Source organism: Boleophthalmus pectinirostris, unplaced genomic scaffold, assembly GCF_026225935.1.
Source record: "Boleophthalmus pectinirostris isolate CB_2022bp ecotype Guang Dong unplaced genomic scaffold, ASM2622593v1 HiC_scaffold_2, whole genome shotgun sequence".
Taxonomy (NCBI): domain Eukaryota; kingdom Metazoa; phylum Chordata; class Actinopteri; order Gobiiformes; family Gobiidae; genus Boleophthalmus; species Boleophthalmus pectinirostris.
The window spans coordinates 9,214,398-9,229,230 of NW_026571152.1; the positions used below are offsets into that span (position 1 = coordinate 9,214,398).

General features: G+C 41.3%; 1 protein-coding gene across 1 annotated transcript in view; it reads right to left on the reverse strand.

Moving 5' to 3' along the window:
* Positions 1–14,833, reverse strand: part of met (MET proto-oncogene, receptor tyrosine kinase) — a 135,536-nt gene that overhangs the window by 23,493 nt on the left and 97,210 nt on the right. The window contains exon 11 of the mRNA XM_020919174.2: positions 4,447–4,656. Within this exon, the coding sequence (XP_020774833.2) occupies positions 4,447–4,656 (210 nt within the window). The remainder of the gene's footprint in view (positions 1–4,446; positions 4,657–14,833) is intronic.

Consider the following 14,833-nt stretch of genomic DNA (forward strand, 5'->3'; position numbering starts at 1 on the left):
CGCAGTAAAAATGTACTGTCTGTTTATCAAGATACTTCTGAGTAATAAATCCCCACTAATTGAATAAATGCAAGACATGTAAGTTTAATACTGTGGAACATTTCAGACAAAGCAATAACATCTCCATGGAAACAAGTAAAGCAGGTGACAGGGCCCATACCAGAAAAGTTAGTATTATTACACTGTTCTGTGGTATGGCATTAAACATATTCCATTTTGTTATTTTAAATATGGGTGTTTTTATTGCTAAAGTAAATGCAAAAACCTCAAGATTTTGGTGGATTTTGTTCAATGTCAAAGAATCATTCAACAAAAAAACAAGAAAATTCAGGTAAAACTAAACTTTAACATAAATTTTGGTAATTCTCATTCACACCATTGTTTGGATCATCACTCAGAGACGCAAGTTTGGGTAACAGTAAACCACACATTCATGGTATAGTTCTGGTTTAGTCCTGTTTTGAGTCTTGGATAAATCCTAGTTTTTAGTCCTGGTTCAGGTGTTTGGTTTGTTGGGATTCAGTCCTGATTCAGTCTGGTTCAGTCCTGGTTTAGCCCTGGTTTAATCTTTATTTAGTCCGGGTTTAGTACTGGTTCGGTCCAGGTTCAGTCCTGGTTCAGTCTTGGTTTAGTCCTGGTTTAATCCTTTTTAGTCCTGGTTCAGTCCTGGTTTGGTCCTGGTTTAGACCTGGTTTGGTCCTGGTTTAGACTTGGTTTAACTGGTCGTTAGACCTGGTTTTGTCTTGGTTTAGTCCTGTTTAATTCTATTTAGCCTTTCGTTAACTCTTGTTTTTTTTGCTTGTTTAATTTTTTTATTTTAACGCCGTTAACGCAGTTTTTTTTTATTATTTATTTATTTATTTTAATTGTAAACGTCTGTTTCTCACCACTGTTTTTATTATTTTGAAAAAGTCCAACGGGAGCGTTTCTTTAAGTTTCTACTTCATTGTTAAGTTTTTTTTTTTTTCTGACTCTAACTTTTAGCTTTTGAACGCAAGTGCCCGAGCCGGCTCCGACTCCGGCCGCGGGCGCACCCCGACTCTCGGGCTCTGGTCGTGGGCACGGGCTCTGGCCACCGACGCCCCGCCGTGTGCTGAGAGAGCTGAGCTTATTTCTTTAGTTCAGTGCTGGAGTAACGTCTTTATTTATACCAGGAAAAAAGGATGCCATTTATTATATTAAGCAAATTGATTGGTCCATTTCCATTCCATAATAATATCCTTTGTTTCCTAAGAAATATCAGTCCAAGTTTATAACACTGATGTAGAAATTATTACTAGTGTAGTGTTCATTACTCACAGCATAAAAAATATTCAATAAATATATTTGTAGTACAAACGTCCATTCAATATTTTTTCTTCAGCCTTCCCTGAATACCTTGAAGGCTCTGAGGTTCCCCTGTGAAAGAAATGCTGTGTGCACAACAAATGTATGGCTCTTTCATTTACATTTCCAATAAAAGACACTATAACTACTTTTTTAATTCATTAATTGGTTTTGCGTATAACATGCGATTAATCACGATTAATTGCTCGAACTCATGCGATTAATCGCGATTAAATTTTTTTAAATTTTTGCCCAGCCCTATTCTTATTTAGTCCTGGTTCAGTCCAGGTACAGTCCTTGTTTAGTCCTGGTTTAGACCTGGTTTGGTCCTGGTTTAGGCCTGGTTTAGTCCCGGTTTAGACCTGGTTTTGTCCTGGTTTAGTCATGGTTTAATTCTTATTTAGTCCTGGTTCAGTCCAGGTACAGTCCTGGTTTAGTCCAGGTTTAGACCTAGTTTAGTCCCAGTTTAGACCTGGTTTGGTCTCGGTTCAGTCCTGGTTCAGTCCTTGTTTAGACCTGGTTTAGATCTGGTTTAGTCCTGGTTTAGACCTGGTTCAGTCCTGGTTTGGTCCTGGTTCGGTCCTGGTTCATTCCCCTTCACTACATACAGTACATATACATGATATTTCCAGTCCTAACCTCTATATTTATCCCTGTCAGTCTATTAAAGTCCATTTTAATAGTTTGACATAACTGTGTGTGTCTCGGTCCAGCGTGTCTCGGTCCAGTTTGGCCCCGTGTCGTCTGATTCGGAGTTTGTTGACTCTGGCTCATATTTGAACACTTGGCTTCACGGGAGAATGACAAACCATCACACACAATTAGCATCACACACTAACACGAGCCAACAGCCTGGGAACTCAGTAACACAACTAACTTTAGCCCCGGAGTCTTTAAACAGGACTTCAGGGGTTAGAAAATCTAGATGCGTTCACAGGGAGTATTTTTAAAGCTGCACTGTGTAACTTTTCTGGTCAAGGTCTCTATGGAGATGTTCAGACCATCTCCATAAAAACTGGACTGAACAAAACGGATGTTGAAACAAGACTAAACCAGGACTGAACCAGGACTAAACCAGGACTAAATCAGGACTAAACCAGGACTAAACCAGGACTGAACCAGGACTAAACCAGGAATAAACCAGGACTAAACCAGGACTAAACCAGGACTAAATCAGGACTAAACCAGGACTAAACCAGGACTAAACCAGGACTAAGCCAGGACTAAACCAGAACTAAACCAGGACTAAACCAAGGCTAAACCAGGACTGAACCAGGACTAAACCAGGACTAAACCAGGACTAAACCAGGACTAAACCAAGGCTAAACAAGGGACTAAAACAGGACTAAACCAAGACTAAATCAGGACTAAATCTGGACTAAACTAGGACTGAACCAGAACTAAACCAGGACTAAACCAAGACTAAACAAGGGACTAAAACAGGACTAAACCAGGACTAAATCAGGACTGAACCAGAACTAAACCAGGACAAAACCAGGACTGAACCAGAACTAAACTAGGACTAAACCAGGACTAAACCAAGACTAAACAAGGGTAAAACCAAGACTGAACCTGGACTGAACTAGGACTAAACCAGGACTAAAACAGGACTAAACCCGCAGTGTACGAGGACTAAAGCAAGACAAACCAGGACTAAACCTGGACTCAACCTGGACTCAACCAGGATTAAACCAAGACTAAACCAGGACTAAACCAAGACTAAACCAGGAATAAACAAGGGCTAAACAAGGACTAAACCAGGGCTAAACAAGGACTTAACCAGGGCTCAACCAGATCTAAAGCAAGACTAAAACCAGGACTAAAGTATAACTAAATTTGAAATGACAAGGACTAAACTAGGACTAAACCCAGCCTAAACCCAGACTGAACCAGGGCTAAACCAGATCTAAACCAGGCCCAGTACTATACTAGAACTACTAAAGAAGAAACTAAGGAAGGACTAAAAGTGAACTAGAGTAGGACTAAAGTAGAACTAAACCAGGAGGACTCTACTGGGACCAAACAGGACTAAACCAGATGTGTGTAAAATGTTTGCTTTGAACTCTACGTATTTCCGACATTTTATTCATAAATGATTTCCTGTATTTTGTGACATTATTGTAGCGTTATTATCCATTGAGTGTGCAGAGGTGAAGGTCACAGAAGCAGGAAGTAATAAGACACAAACAGGAAGTGGACTGCGTTCCCCAGAGTTCATCAGAGCTCCATTCATTCACACCATTGTTCAGATCACGGCTCCCAAGAGATGCAAGTTTGGGTCACAGTAAACCACACATTCATGGTTCAGATCTGGTTTAGACCGGGTTTAATCCTGGTTCAGATCTGGTTTAGTCTTGGTTTAGTCTTGGGATAAGTTCAGGTCAGATTTAGTGTTTTTATGAGTCCCTGTTCAGTCCTAGTTCAGTTCAGGTTTAGTCCTGTTTTGGTCTTGGCTAAATCCTTTTCTTAGTGTTGCTTTGGTCATGATTCAGTCTTGGTTTAGTCCTTTTTAGTCCTGGTTTAATCCTGGTTCAGTCCTGGTTCAGTCCTGCTTTAGTCCTGGTTTAGTCCTGGTTCAGCCCTGGTCCAATCCTGTTTTAGTCCTGGATCCGCCCTGGTTCAAGTCCTGGTTTAATCCTGGGTTTTAGTCCTGGTTCAGTCCTTTTTTACTTCTGGTCAGTCCTGGTTTAGTACTCGTTTAGTCTTGTTTCATTTTGATTCTGTCCTGGTTTAGTCCTGGATCCGTACTGTGTTAGTCCTGGTTCAGTCCTGGTTCTTTCTTGGTTTAGTCCTGGTTTGGTTGTGGTTTAGTCCTGTTTCAGCCCTGGTCCTGTCCTGGTTTAGTCCTGGTTTGGTCCTGGATCCATACTGTGTTAGTTCTGGTTTAGTCCTGGTTCGGCCCTGATTCGGTCCGGGTTTAGTCCTTGTCAGTCTTGGTTTAATCCAGGCCCTGTCCTTGTCCAATCCTGGTTTAGTCCTGGTTCAGCCCTGGTCCAATCGTGTTTTAATCCTGGATCTGTACTGTGTTAGTCCTGGTTTAGTCCTGGTTCAGTCCTAGTTTAGTCCTGGTTTAGTCCTGCTTTAGTCCTGTTTCAGTCCTGCTTTAGCTCTGCCTCTTACCTTCAGCTCCACTATGCTCTTGTTGTCCTTGGACGTGAGTTTTGGGTCCTGGAAAAGCGGGTCTTCCACGTAGACCAGGTCCCACTGGTCTGTGGAGAATCCGTCCAGGATGAAGGACACTTTGGTCACTAGGGGGGGCTGCAGAGCCAGTTTGGCCAGGGACGGGGTCGTGCACTGGATCGAAGTGTGGTTCTCTCCATAAACACAACTCTGAAAGAAAAACAACAAACAGATATTTAAAGGCTGCTGGAACTGTACAATCCAAACGTTCTTACAGGCTGGGAGCTGAGATGCCTTGCCCATGGACACGTTTGAGTCTGTTTTCAACCATCAACCTGAAGATTTCATACAGGAACAACACTTAAAATTGCACTATGGACATGTGATTGATTTGGATGTTCCTCAGCATGGCATTAAACTCATCTATATTGCATTTATTCAATTACATGTGTTATAATTGTTCAAAAACACCTTGAAAATCAGATATTCTTACTGTGAGCGGCTTCGCCTCTCCACAGATCCGACCTGTTTAAGTTACATAGTTCAACTTTTACACATTTTTTTCGTAGATATGAGCAAAATTTTGTCCCGCCCCAGTACAGATATATTGTATAAGCAGCTCTTGATGTTAAAATAAGTTCTGTCTGTATCTAATTATAAAGCGTCTTACTGTAAAATACTCAGGAAGAATGTGTTAGCATGCTAATTGTTGTTAAAAGTACTTATAAACTCATCAGGGTGAATCATTAGGATGCTCTGAAGGGTAAGTAAGTGAGGGAGAAGTTTGCTCCATCACCTGCTTGTCTCTATGGAGATGTGTCTAGAATGTTCCACAGTATGGCCATTGTAAAGTTCAAACATTTGTGAAGCCACACACAGCAAAAACTGAAGGGTTAAAATTTCAGGGTAAAATATTTCAGAATTTTTTTAAATACAAAAAGTGCTATTTGAAAGTTGAATGGGGGTTGGAGTTGGGGTTATTTGCCAGAGTTGATATGGTTGAAGACTTCCACTAGTGTTCATTCTACTTCCCTTAGAGTTAATTTGGCACCTCCAACCACCACTTCAAACTCCCACAAGAGAAGACCAGTTTGAACCAGTTTTGTACATAATTTAATCTTAAATTAACTAAAATAAAGTGTAAAAATAAAATACCTCTGTGGCTACGTTTACATGATGACAGTCTGAACAAAAGATGCAAAAGTGGTGTCGTGTTTTCACTTTTTATTCTGCGTTTACAAGAGCGTTTTTGTCCATTGCCGAACGAACTGGTGCATCCAGAATTTGACAGACGTAATTGCAGATGCTTCTCTGTTCAATAATAGTATCTCTACATATTCTGTACATTTGTTGGGATGCCTCTTGTAAGTTTATTAGAGCTGCCAGAAAAGCTTGAAGGTCCAATGCATGGAAATGATCCGACATGTTTGTTTCCGTGTACTGATATACGACACGTCACCACTCAACACCGGTGACAGTTCTGAAGATGGCTTGCAGCTAGCAGCCGAAACATGTCAACAAGGTAAACACACTTTACTGCATTGTCTTTAAAAAGAACCCAAGAAGTTATTGGAGCGCACTTCCGATAAAATATTTTGTCCTTTTTACCTGCAAGTGTTTTTGTGTAAACAGACCCTGTGTTTTGTTTAGCTAAATCAGAATAACCCTACAAAGTGTTATCACAACTGAACAACTGAGTCACTGCGAACACGTCAACAATCCGTTGGTCCCAGACAGCACCCTCCCTACACGCCACAACTGAACAAAGTCCAGAGTCACCGTGAACGTGACAAACAAAGTCCCACTGACCCATCCAATTGTTGTGTTTTGTTTAAAGTCCGGTGCGGTTTATTTGTGAAAGTTCAAAAATAGACCATTCTATGACAGTGCACTTTATAATCCAGAAAATACGGTAATTAACATTTCCAAAAACGTTATATTCACTTTAGAACAGATTGAACTCAAATAAACCCTGAGAAAATTTTAAAACTGATTCTGTGAGAGTCAGTTTTACCTCTCCACTTTTTGCTGTGTAGATTGACAGTTTGTGTACCTTGGTCCACCTTTTAAAATGCCTCAAAAGTGAAATAAATCCACGGAGAGCGATCCAAGTTTACGTAGTATTCACATAAAGTTGAGGAAGTACAAAACGTACAAAAGGGGAACTTTAACAGGTAAAGCGACAAGAGGTCAAAAAACTGTTTGGCTCCACTCCACACTCCCATGATGCACCTGAATCGTCTTAAATAAGGAGCAATAGAAGCAAAATAATACAAAAAAATATACATTACTTAGGTAAACTTATGCTTAAAATCAGCAATAATTAACTGAAAGAAAAATGTAAATAGATCAAATTATTTTAAGCAAATGATCAACACATAATCATGTTAATCATAAAGAATTACCAAAATTACCAAAAATCATGCAATATTAAACAAAATAGTAATAATTATCTCAGTAATGAAAATATTACAAAATTACAAAACTGGGTTTAGGCTCATGAACTTATGAATCTTGCAAGTCAAATTACAGGTTAGGTTTGTGGAGAGGCAACCCCACTCACAGTAAGAATGGATGTTTTTGAAGATCTTTTTGAGCAATAAATAACACCTGTAGTTGAATAAATGCAAGTCAGATTAGTTTAATACCACTGTGGACAAGTTAAAGCAAAGAATTAACATCTCCATGGAGACAAACAGGCCTTGGACCACCTCCAGAAAAGTACACAGTGCACCTTTAAGAAAAAAATTTAAAATCAGGTAAAGCTCCTCCACAGACCTGTAGAATGAACCAGGACAAAACCAGGATTTAACCAGGACTGAACTAGGACTAAGCCAATACTGAACCAAGACTGAATCAGGACTGAACCAAGTCTAAACCAGGACTAAACCAGAACAAAGCAAGGACCTAAACCAAGACTGAACCAGGACTGTATCAGGTCTAAATCAGGATTAAACCAGGACTGAACCAAGACAAAACCCAGGCTAAACCAGGACTGAATCAGGTCTGAACCAGGACTGACCCAAGGCAAAATCAGGATTTAACCAGGACTGAACCGGGACTAAACCAGGACTAAGCCAGGACTGAACCAGGACTCAATCAGGACTGAGCCAGGTCTAAACCAGGACTAAACCAGGACTGAACCAGGACTCAATCAGGACTGAGCCAGGTCTAAACCAGGACTAAATACGGGGCTGAACCAGAACTGAATCAGGACTAAATCTAGGCTCAACCAGATCTAAACCAGGACTAAACCAGGACTGTATCAGGTCTAAACCAGGATTAAACCAGGAATAAACCAAAACTAAATCAGGGCTCAACGATATCTAAACCAGATCTAAACCAGGACTAAACTGAGGCTAAACAGTCTTGGTTTAATCCAGGCACTTTCCTGATCCAGTCCTGGTTCATTCCTGTTTTGGTCCTGGTTTAGTCCTGGTCTCGTCCTGGTTCACTTCCTCTCCGACCTGTAGAATGCAGTGATGTGATTTCAAACCCAGAAACTGTCGCCAAAACACACAAAATTACATCTTGTGTTTTAATGATAGATCAGACACTTTTGGCTGAAGGCAAGAGGTAAATTATACGTTGTTCAGGTCTAATACGGTCTATAAATGTCAGACGTCCTGCAGCATTCGCTTTTCATCCCTCAAATGAACACTACTTTCAACATTACGTGTGAGCAGAATTATCTCCCTCGGGGCCATATCTTTCGCTGTCTCTGGGCTCTTCAATGGGGCCTATCCCGTAATAATCCCGGTGCATCTGGTCCTGTCACTGCGGCGATGTTTTTAAGTGTTTTTTTAAATGAGACTGATACAAAAGCAGTAATCCAGAAGTGATCTAAAGCTCCAGTCCGAACACGTCTCCCTGGGGAGCGTTTTATCACCACTCAAATTCAGACAAAAGGAATCGTGAGGAGAGGGAGTGGCCCGCTGGATTCTGGACGTGTCAAGGAGCTTTCAGAAAACTAAATACAAGCTGGAAAATTACAAAACATACTCAAATGTAAGGTCCTATGTTATGAATACTTTTGTAAATCGTTTTTGTGATTTAAAGTGCGCAAAATATAATAAAATGTGATCCACGGGTGCCACAGACTAGAAAATACGTCACACAATAGGTCTGCTTTAAATGCAAAACCTGCAGGTAACTGTCAGTCACTCCTTTACATACTTTGCATATTCTGTTTTTATAAGAAACCTCCAAAATTCAAATAAACAACCCTAATGTAACAGACAATACTCCCTACAACTGTACAACTCACCTTTATGTAGCAGATAATACTCCCTACAACTGTACAACTCACCTTTATGTAGCAGATAATACTCCCTACAACTGTACAACTCACTCTTATGTAACAGATAATACTCCCTACAACTGTACAACTCACTCTTATGTAACAGATAATACTCCCTACAACTGTACAACTCACCTTTATGTGACAGATAATACTCCCTACAACTGTACAACTCACCTTTATGTGACAGATAATACTCCCTACAACTGTACAACTCATGCTTATGTAACAGATAATACTGCCTACAACTGTACAACAACTCACACTTAGGAAACAGACTATACTCCCTACAACTGTGCAACTCACCTTTATGAAGCAAATAAGACTCCCTACAACTGTACAACTCACACTTCTGTAACAGATAATACTCCCTACAACTGTACAACTCACACTTCTGTAACAGATAATACTCCCTACAACTGTACAACTCACACTTCTGTAACAGATAATACTCCCTACAACTGTACAACTCACACTTCTGTAACAGATAATACTCCCTACAACTGTACAACTCATGCTTGTAACAGATAATACTCCCTACAACTGTACAACTCACACTTATGTAACAGATAATACTGCCTACAACTGTACAACAACTCACCCTTATGTAACAGATAATACTCCCTACAACTGTACAACTCACCCTTATGTAACAGATAATACTCCTTACAACTGTACAACTCACACTTATGTAACAGACGATACTCCCTACAACTGTACAACAACTCACCTTTATGTAACAGATAATACTCCCTACAACTGTGCAGCAACTCACACTTAGGAAACAGATAATACTCCCTACAACTACAACAACTCACCCTTATGAAATAGATAATACTCCCTACAACGGTACAACAACTTACCCTTATGGAACAGATAATGCTCCCTACAACTATACAACAACTCACCCTTATGTAACAGATAATACTCCCTACAACTACAACAACTCACCCTTATGTAACTGATAACCCTATGTCCACTTTTGCACTGTTTTCCTTATGACATCTTACATATAGCTAAGATTTTTATTACTTATATTTTCTTTTTTATTTTGACTTGTACATATACATTTATATAATTACGCCTTATTGACACTTGTCTCTTGCTGTCTTTTTTGCAACATAAGCCCTATTCGCAGTGAGTTTTGAACAGTTATTTTGCGCTTCATACACATACTCTCCTCATGGAAAACACATGAAGAAATGCAGATGATGCAGCTTTTAAGTTAACGGCGATTGATGTGGCTATGGAAGAAGGAAACAGAGCTGCTGCACATGAGCTCGGCCTCAATGAGTCAATGGTGAGATTTTGGTGACGGCAGCGTGAGGAACTGACTCAATGCAAAATGACGACAAAAGCTTTGAGGCGATAAAAGCAGATGGCCTGAACTTAAAAACGTTCTTGAAGACGTGGACACCTGCGGCTTATATTCAGGTGTGGCCTATATAGGTACAATCTTAAAATTAGGTTAAAATTTAGTTGATGCAGCTTATATTCAGGTGTGCGCAATAGTCCAGATTTTACGGTAATTGATGCTTATGTTAACATGTGCTCAAACGGCTCTGTAAAATATGTTTGACAAAAAGAAAAAAAAAAGAAAATGTGGAGCGTCAACACGACTATTTGAATCTGAATAAGCCAAAAAAAAATCTAACTTTTCATGTTCAAAGCTCTTTTCACAAACTAAACACTCTTTTGGAGAACTTTCAGAGACCCGTGCGGAGTTTTGCTGCTACTGTATTGCGAACAACAACTAGCATGCAAAAAACACACTTCCTGATGATGAGACAAGAGACCTGGAGAGCTGCTTTTACAATATATCTGTACTGGGGCAAGACATATTTTGCTCAAATACATGTAGAAGAAAGCACGAGGTACATACAGGGGCTTTACCTTTCAAATCGTACTTTTAACAGAAGCCAAACTTACCGCAGAAATATAAAGTATTCTCCTTAGACCTATAACTACACACTCAACATTTCACTCCAAACCGGATTACAGTTTCAACATTTCACCGCATTTCATTCACATTAATCTTGTGCCCCTTCAGTCTTTTGGACCACAGGAGGGCCCTTATGTGCAGTTTTATTGTTGATCAGAGTTTTTGGCAGGGGTGAAAACCAGCTGCCGTTTGGGCCGATGACAGCGCTCTCCCCAGAGGCTTTCACGGGGAAGGACTGCTCCAAACTCCACTCAACTTATACGGGCTTATAATAACTGTTTAAGATTTACTCACCAAAGTTTTCATTTGGTTTTCCTGTGTTTTTAAGTGATGACAGCAACAACATAATAATAATCAGACCGATGAAAGGTTCAATGGGAGGATTTACAATGGGGTTTGATGGGAGAAAGTTCACAATGGGAGTTCTATTCAGACTGAACAATATTATTAATAAAGCCTGGGATTTATGCAGCGCCTTTCAAAAGCACTCAAAGAATAGGAGCGAAGTCTGAAGTGTTTCAAATGTGACAAGCAAGTGACTGTGGGAAACGCTGGCTTCTTATGCATTCTGAGCGTCCTAATTATTCACCCTGATGAGTTTATAAGCACTTTTCACAACTTTTAGAGACCAGAGCGGAGTTTTGATCTGTCCTCAATAGTTAACAAGAACTAGTATTCACACAAAACACAAAACACTGGCTTCTTCCAACTCTTCTCATCAAACTCAAGCCCTCGCTTTCTCAGACCTGTGCTGCTTTTATTATTATGAACTCTTCTAATGACCACTGCACTGCACTGTGTGCTTGTGCTTTTATGTAGACCAGTGCACTGTGTGTTTATGTAGACCAGTGCACTGTGTGTTTGTGTGTTTATGTAGACCAGTGCAGTGTGTGTTTATGTAGACCAGTGCAGTGTGTGTTTGTGTGTTTGTGTAGACCAGTGCAGTGTGTGTTTATGTAGACCAGTGCAGTGTGTGTTTGTGTGTTTGTGTAGACCAGTGCAGTGTGTGTTTATGTAGACCAGTGCACTGTGTGTTTGTGTAGACCAGTGCACTGTGTGTTTGTGTAGACCAGTGCAGTGTGTGTTTGTGTAGACCAGTGCAGTGTGTGTTTATGTAGACCAGTGCAGTGTGTGTTTGTGTAGACCAGTGCAGTGTGTGTTTATGTAGACCAGTGCAGTGTGTGTTTGTGTAGACCAGTGCAGTGTGTGTTTATGTAGACCAGTGCAGTGTGTGTTTGTGTAGACCAGTGCAGTGTGTGTTTATGTAGACCAGTGCAGTGTGTGTTTATGTAGACCAGTGCAGTGTGTGTTTATGTAGACCAGTGCAGTGTGTGTTTGTGTAGACCAGTGCAGTGTGTGTTTATGTAGACCAGTGCTGTGTGTGTTATGTAGACCAGTGCAGTGTGTGTTTATGTAGACCAGTGCAGTGTGTGTTTGTGTAGACCAGTGCAGTGTGTGTTTGTGTAGACCAGTGCAGTGTGTGTTTGTGTAGACCAGTGCAGTGTGTGTTTATGTAGACCAGTGCAGTGTGTGTTTATGTAGACCAGTGCACTGTGTGTTTGTGTAGACCAGTGCAGTGTGTGTTTATGTAGACCAGTGCAGTGTGTGTTTGTGTAGACCAGTGCAGTGTGTGTTTATGTAGACCAGTGCAGTGTGTGTTTATGTAGACCAGTGCAGTGTGTGTTTATGTAGACCAGTGCAGTGTGTGTTTGTGTGTTTATGTAGACCAGTGCAGTGTGTGTTTGTGTGTTTGTGTAGACCAGTGCAGTGTGTGTTTATGTAGACCAGTGCAGTGTGTGTTTGTGTGTTTATGTAGACCAGTGCAGTGTGTGTTTTTTGTGTAGACCAGTGCAGTGTGTGTTTATGTAGTGCGTGTGTGTTTGTGTAGACCAGTGCAGTGTGTGTTTATGTAGACCAGTGCAGTGTGTGTTTGTGTGTTTGTGTAGACCAGTGCAGTGTGTTTGTGTTATGTAGACCAGTGCAGTGTGTGTTTGTGTGTTAGACCAGTGCAGTGTGTGTTTATGTGACCAGTGCACTGTGTGTTTATGTAGACCAGTGCAGTGTGTGTTTATGTAGACCAGTGCAGTGTGTGTTTGTGTGTTTATGTAGACCAGTGCAGTGTGTGTTTTGTGTGTTTGTGTAGACCAGTGCAGTGTGTGTTTATGTGACCAGTGCAGTGTGTGTGTTGTTTATGTAGACCAGTGCACTGTGTGTGTGTGTGTAGACCAGTGCAGTGTGTGTTTGTTGTTTGTGTAGACCAGTGCAGTGTGTGTTTGTGTGTTTGTTGTAGACCAGTGCAGTGTGTGTTTGTGTAGACCAGTGCAGTGTGTGTTTGTGTGTTTATGTAGACCAGTGCAGTGTGTGTTTGTGTGTTTGTGTAGACCAGTGCAGTGTGTGTTTGTGTAGACCAGTGCAGTGTGTGTTTGTGTAGACCAGTGCAGTGTGTGTTTGTGTAGACCAGTGCAGTGTGTGTTTATGTAGACCAGTGCAGTGTGTGTTTGTGTAGACCAGTGCAGTGTGTGTTTGTGTAGACCAGTGCAGTGTGTGTTTGTGTAGACCAGTGCAGTGTGTGTTTGTGTAGACCAGTGTACATAGTGTCCTAAATGCTGCAGTCGCCTTCTCACAAACACACATGACCCGGCTGGTCTGGTTCCCAGAAGGATTCAGGATGATTTTAAAATTGAATGTTTGTTTTTGAAGCCATGCACGGACTTGCACCTCCATGTCTACATGCACACGCACACACACATACACACACACACACATACACACGCACACAAACACTCACTCTGCAGAGCTCTGTGGACCGCAGCACCTGGAGGTCCCCAGGACAAACAGTGGGTGACCACTCATGAGGTCAGTCCTACAATTTGGAACCCTTGGACTTTTGGACATTTGCATGCAATCAAGGAGAGCACTTGCCTTCAGCTGTTACTGCTGAAAAGTGCTATATAAATTTGTATTTTTAAATATGAATTTACTTATTTACAAATTTACACAGTAACCACAGCTGCCCTGGGGCAGACTGATGGAAGTGAGGCTGCCAATCTGCACCATGCCAGTATGAACTGTCCCACCTCTGGGTGGAGGAGCACTTGAACCACTGAGGCACTTAAGCACCTAAGGGACAGTTTAGTCCTGGTTTAGTCCTGGTTTAGTCCTGGTTTAGTCCTGGTTCAGTCCTGGTTCAGGCCTGGTTCAGTCCTGGTTCAGGCCTGGTTCAGTCCTGGTTCAGTCCTGGTTCCTGGTTCAGTCCTGGTTCAGTCCTGGTTCAGGCCTGGTTCAGTCCTGGTTCAGGCCTGGTTTAGTCCTGCTTCAGTCCTGGTTCAGTCCTGGTTCAGTCCTGGTTCAGTCCTGGTTGACTGAGGTCAGGTAAAGAGGTGGGAGCAGTCCCAGCTGTGTAAATGAGTGGTGATCAGACTTGAGCGGAGTGTGTGCATACAGACGTGTAAACAAGAGCAAAGAGAACAGAAAAAACTAGATCAAATCTATAGAAATAGTTTTCAAAAGGACAGTATATCACATAGCATCATCTAAAGTCTGGAACAGCTGCAAATGAACTGAGCATGTGCAAACTTAGGCTTATCACCCCTTTTCTTTCTTTCTTGTCTTCTGTCTTTGCCCCTTGCTCTTTTGCTCTATCTCTCCTTCTTTCCTCTCTCTCTCCATGTCTCCAGCTGTGAGTTGATCCTGATAATTCGAGAATTTCACAGTTTTTCTAACGGACAACAGGTGTCAGAGAGAGAGAGAGGAGAGAGAGAAATAAAGAAAGAAAGGGAGAGAGGGGGAACAGAGACAGAAAGGGAGTGAGGGAGAGAGAGCGAGAAAGGAGTGAGCGACAAAGATGCTATAAAGAGAGGGTAAATGAGAAGAAGAGAGGGGGAAAGAGAGAAAGATAAGAAGAGAGAGGAAGACAAGAGAGGGAAGAAGTGTGAGAGAGAGAGAGAGAGAGAGAGAGAGAGGGTATATCAGTATCACGCTCCATAGCTTCTTTCATGTTTGTGGGAAACATCAGATCTGGATTCACTGACGATTAACAAGTGCTTCTCAAATTGTACAGGTACAGTTAAATTCTTATCGACATTTCTTGGTGGTGTGACGCTAACTGTGGGCACTGCTCTGTCTGCGGCTTTGGTAGACTTTAA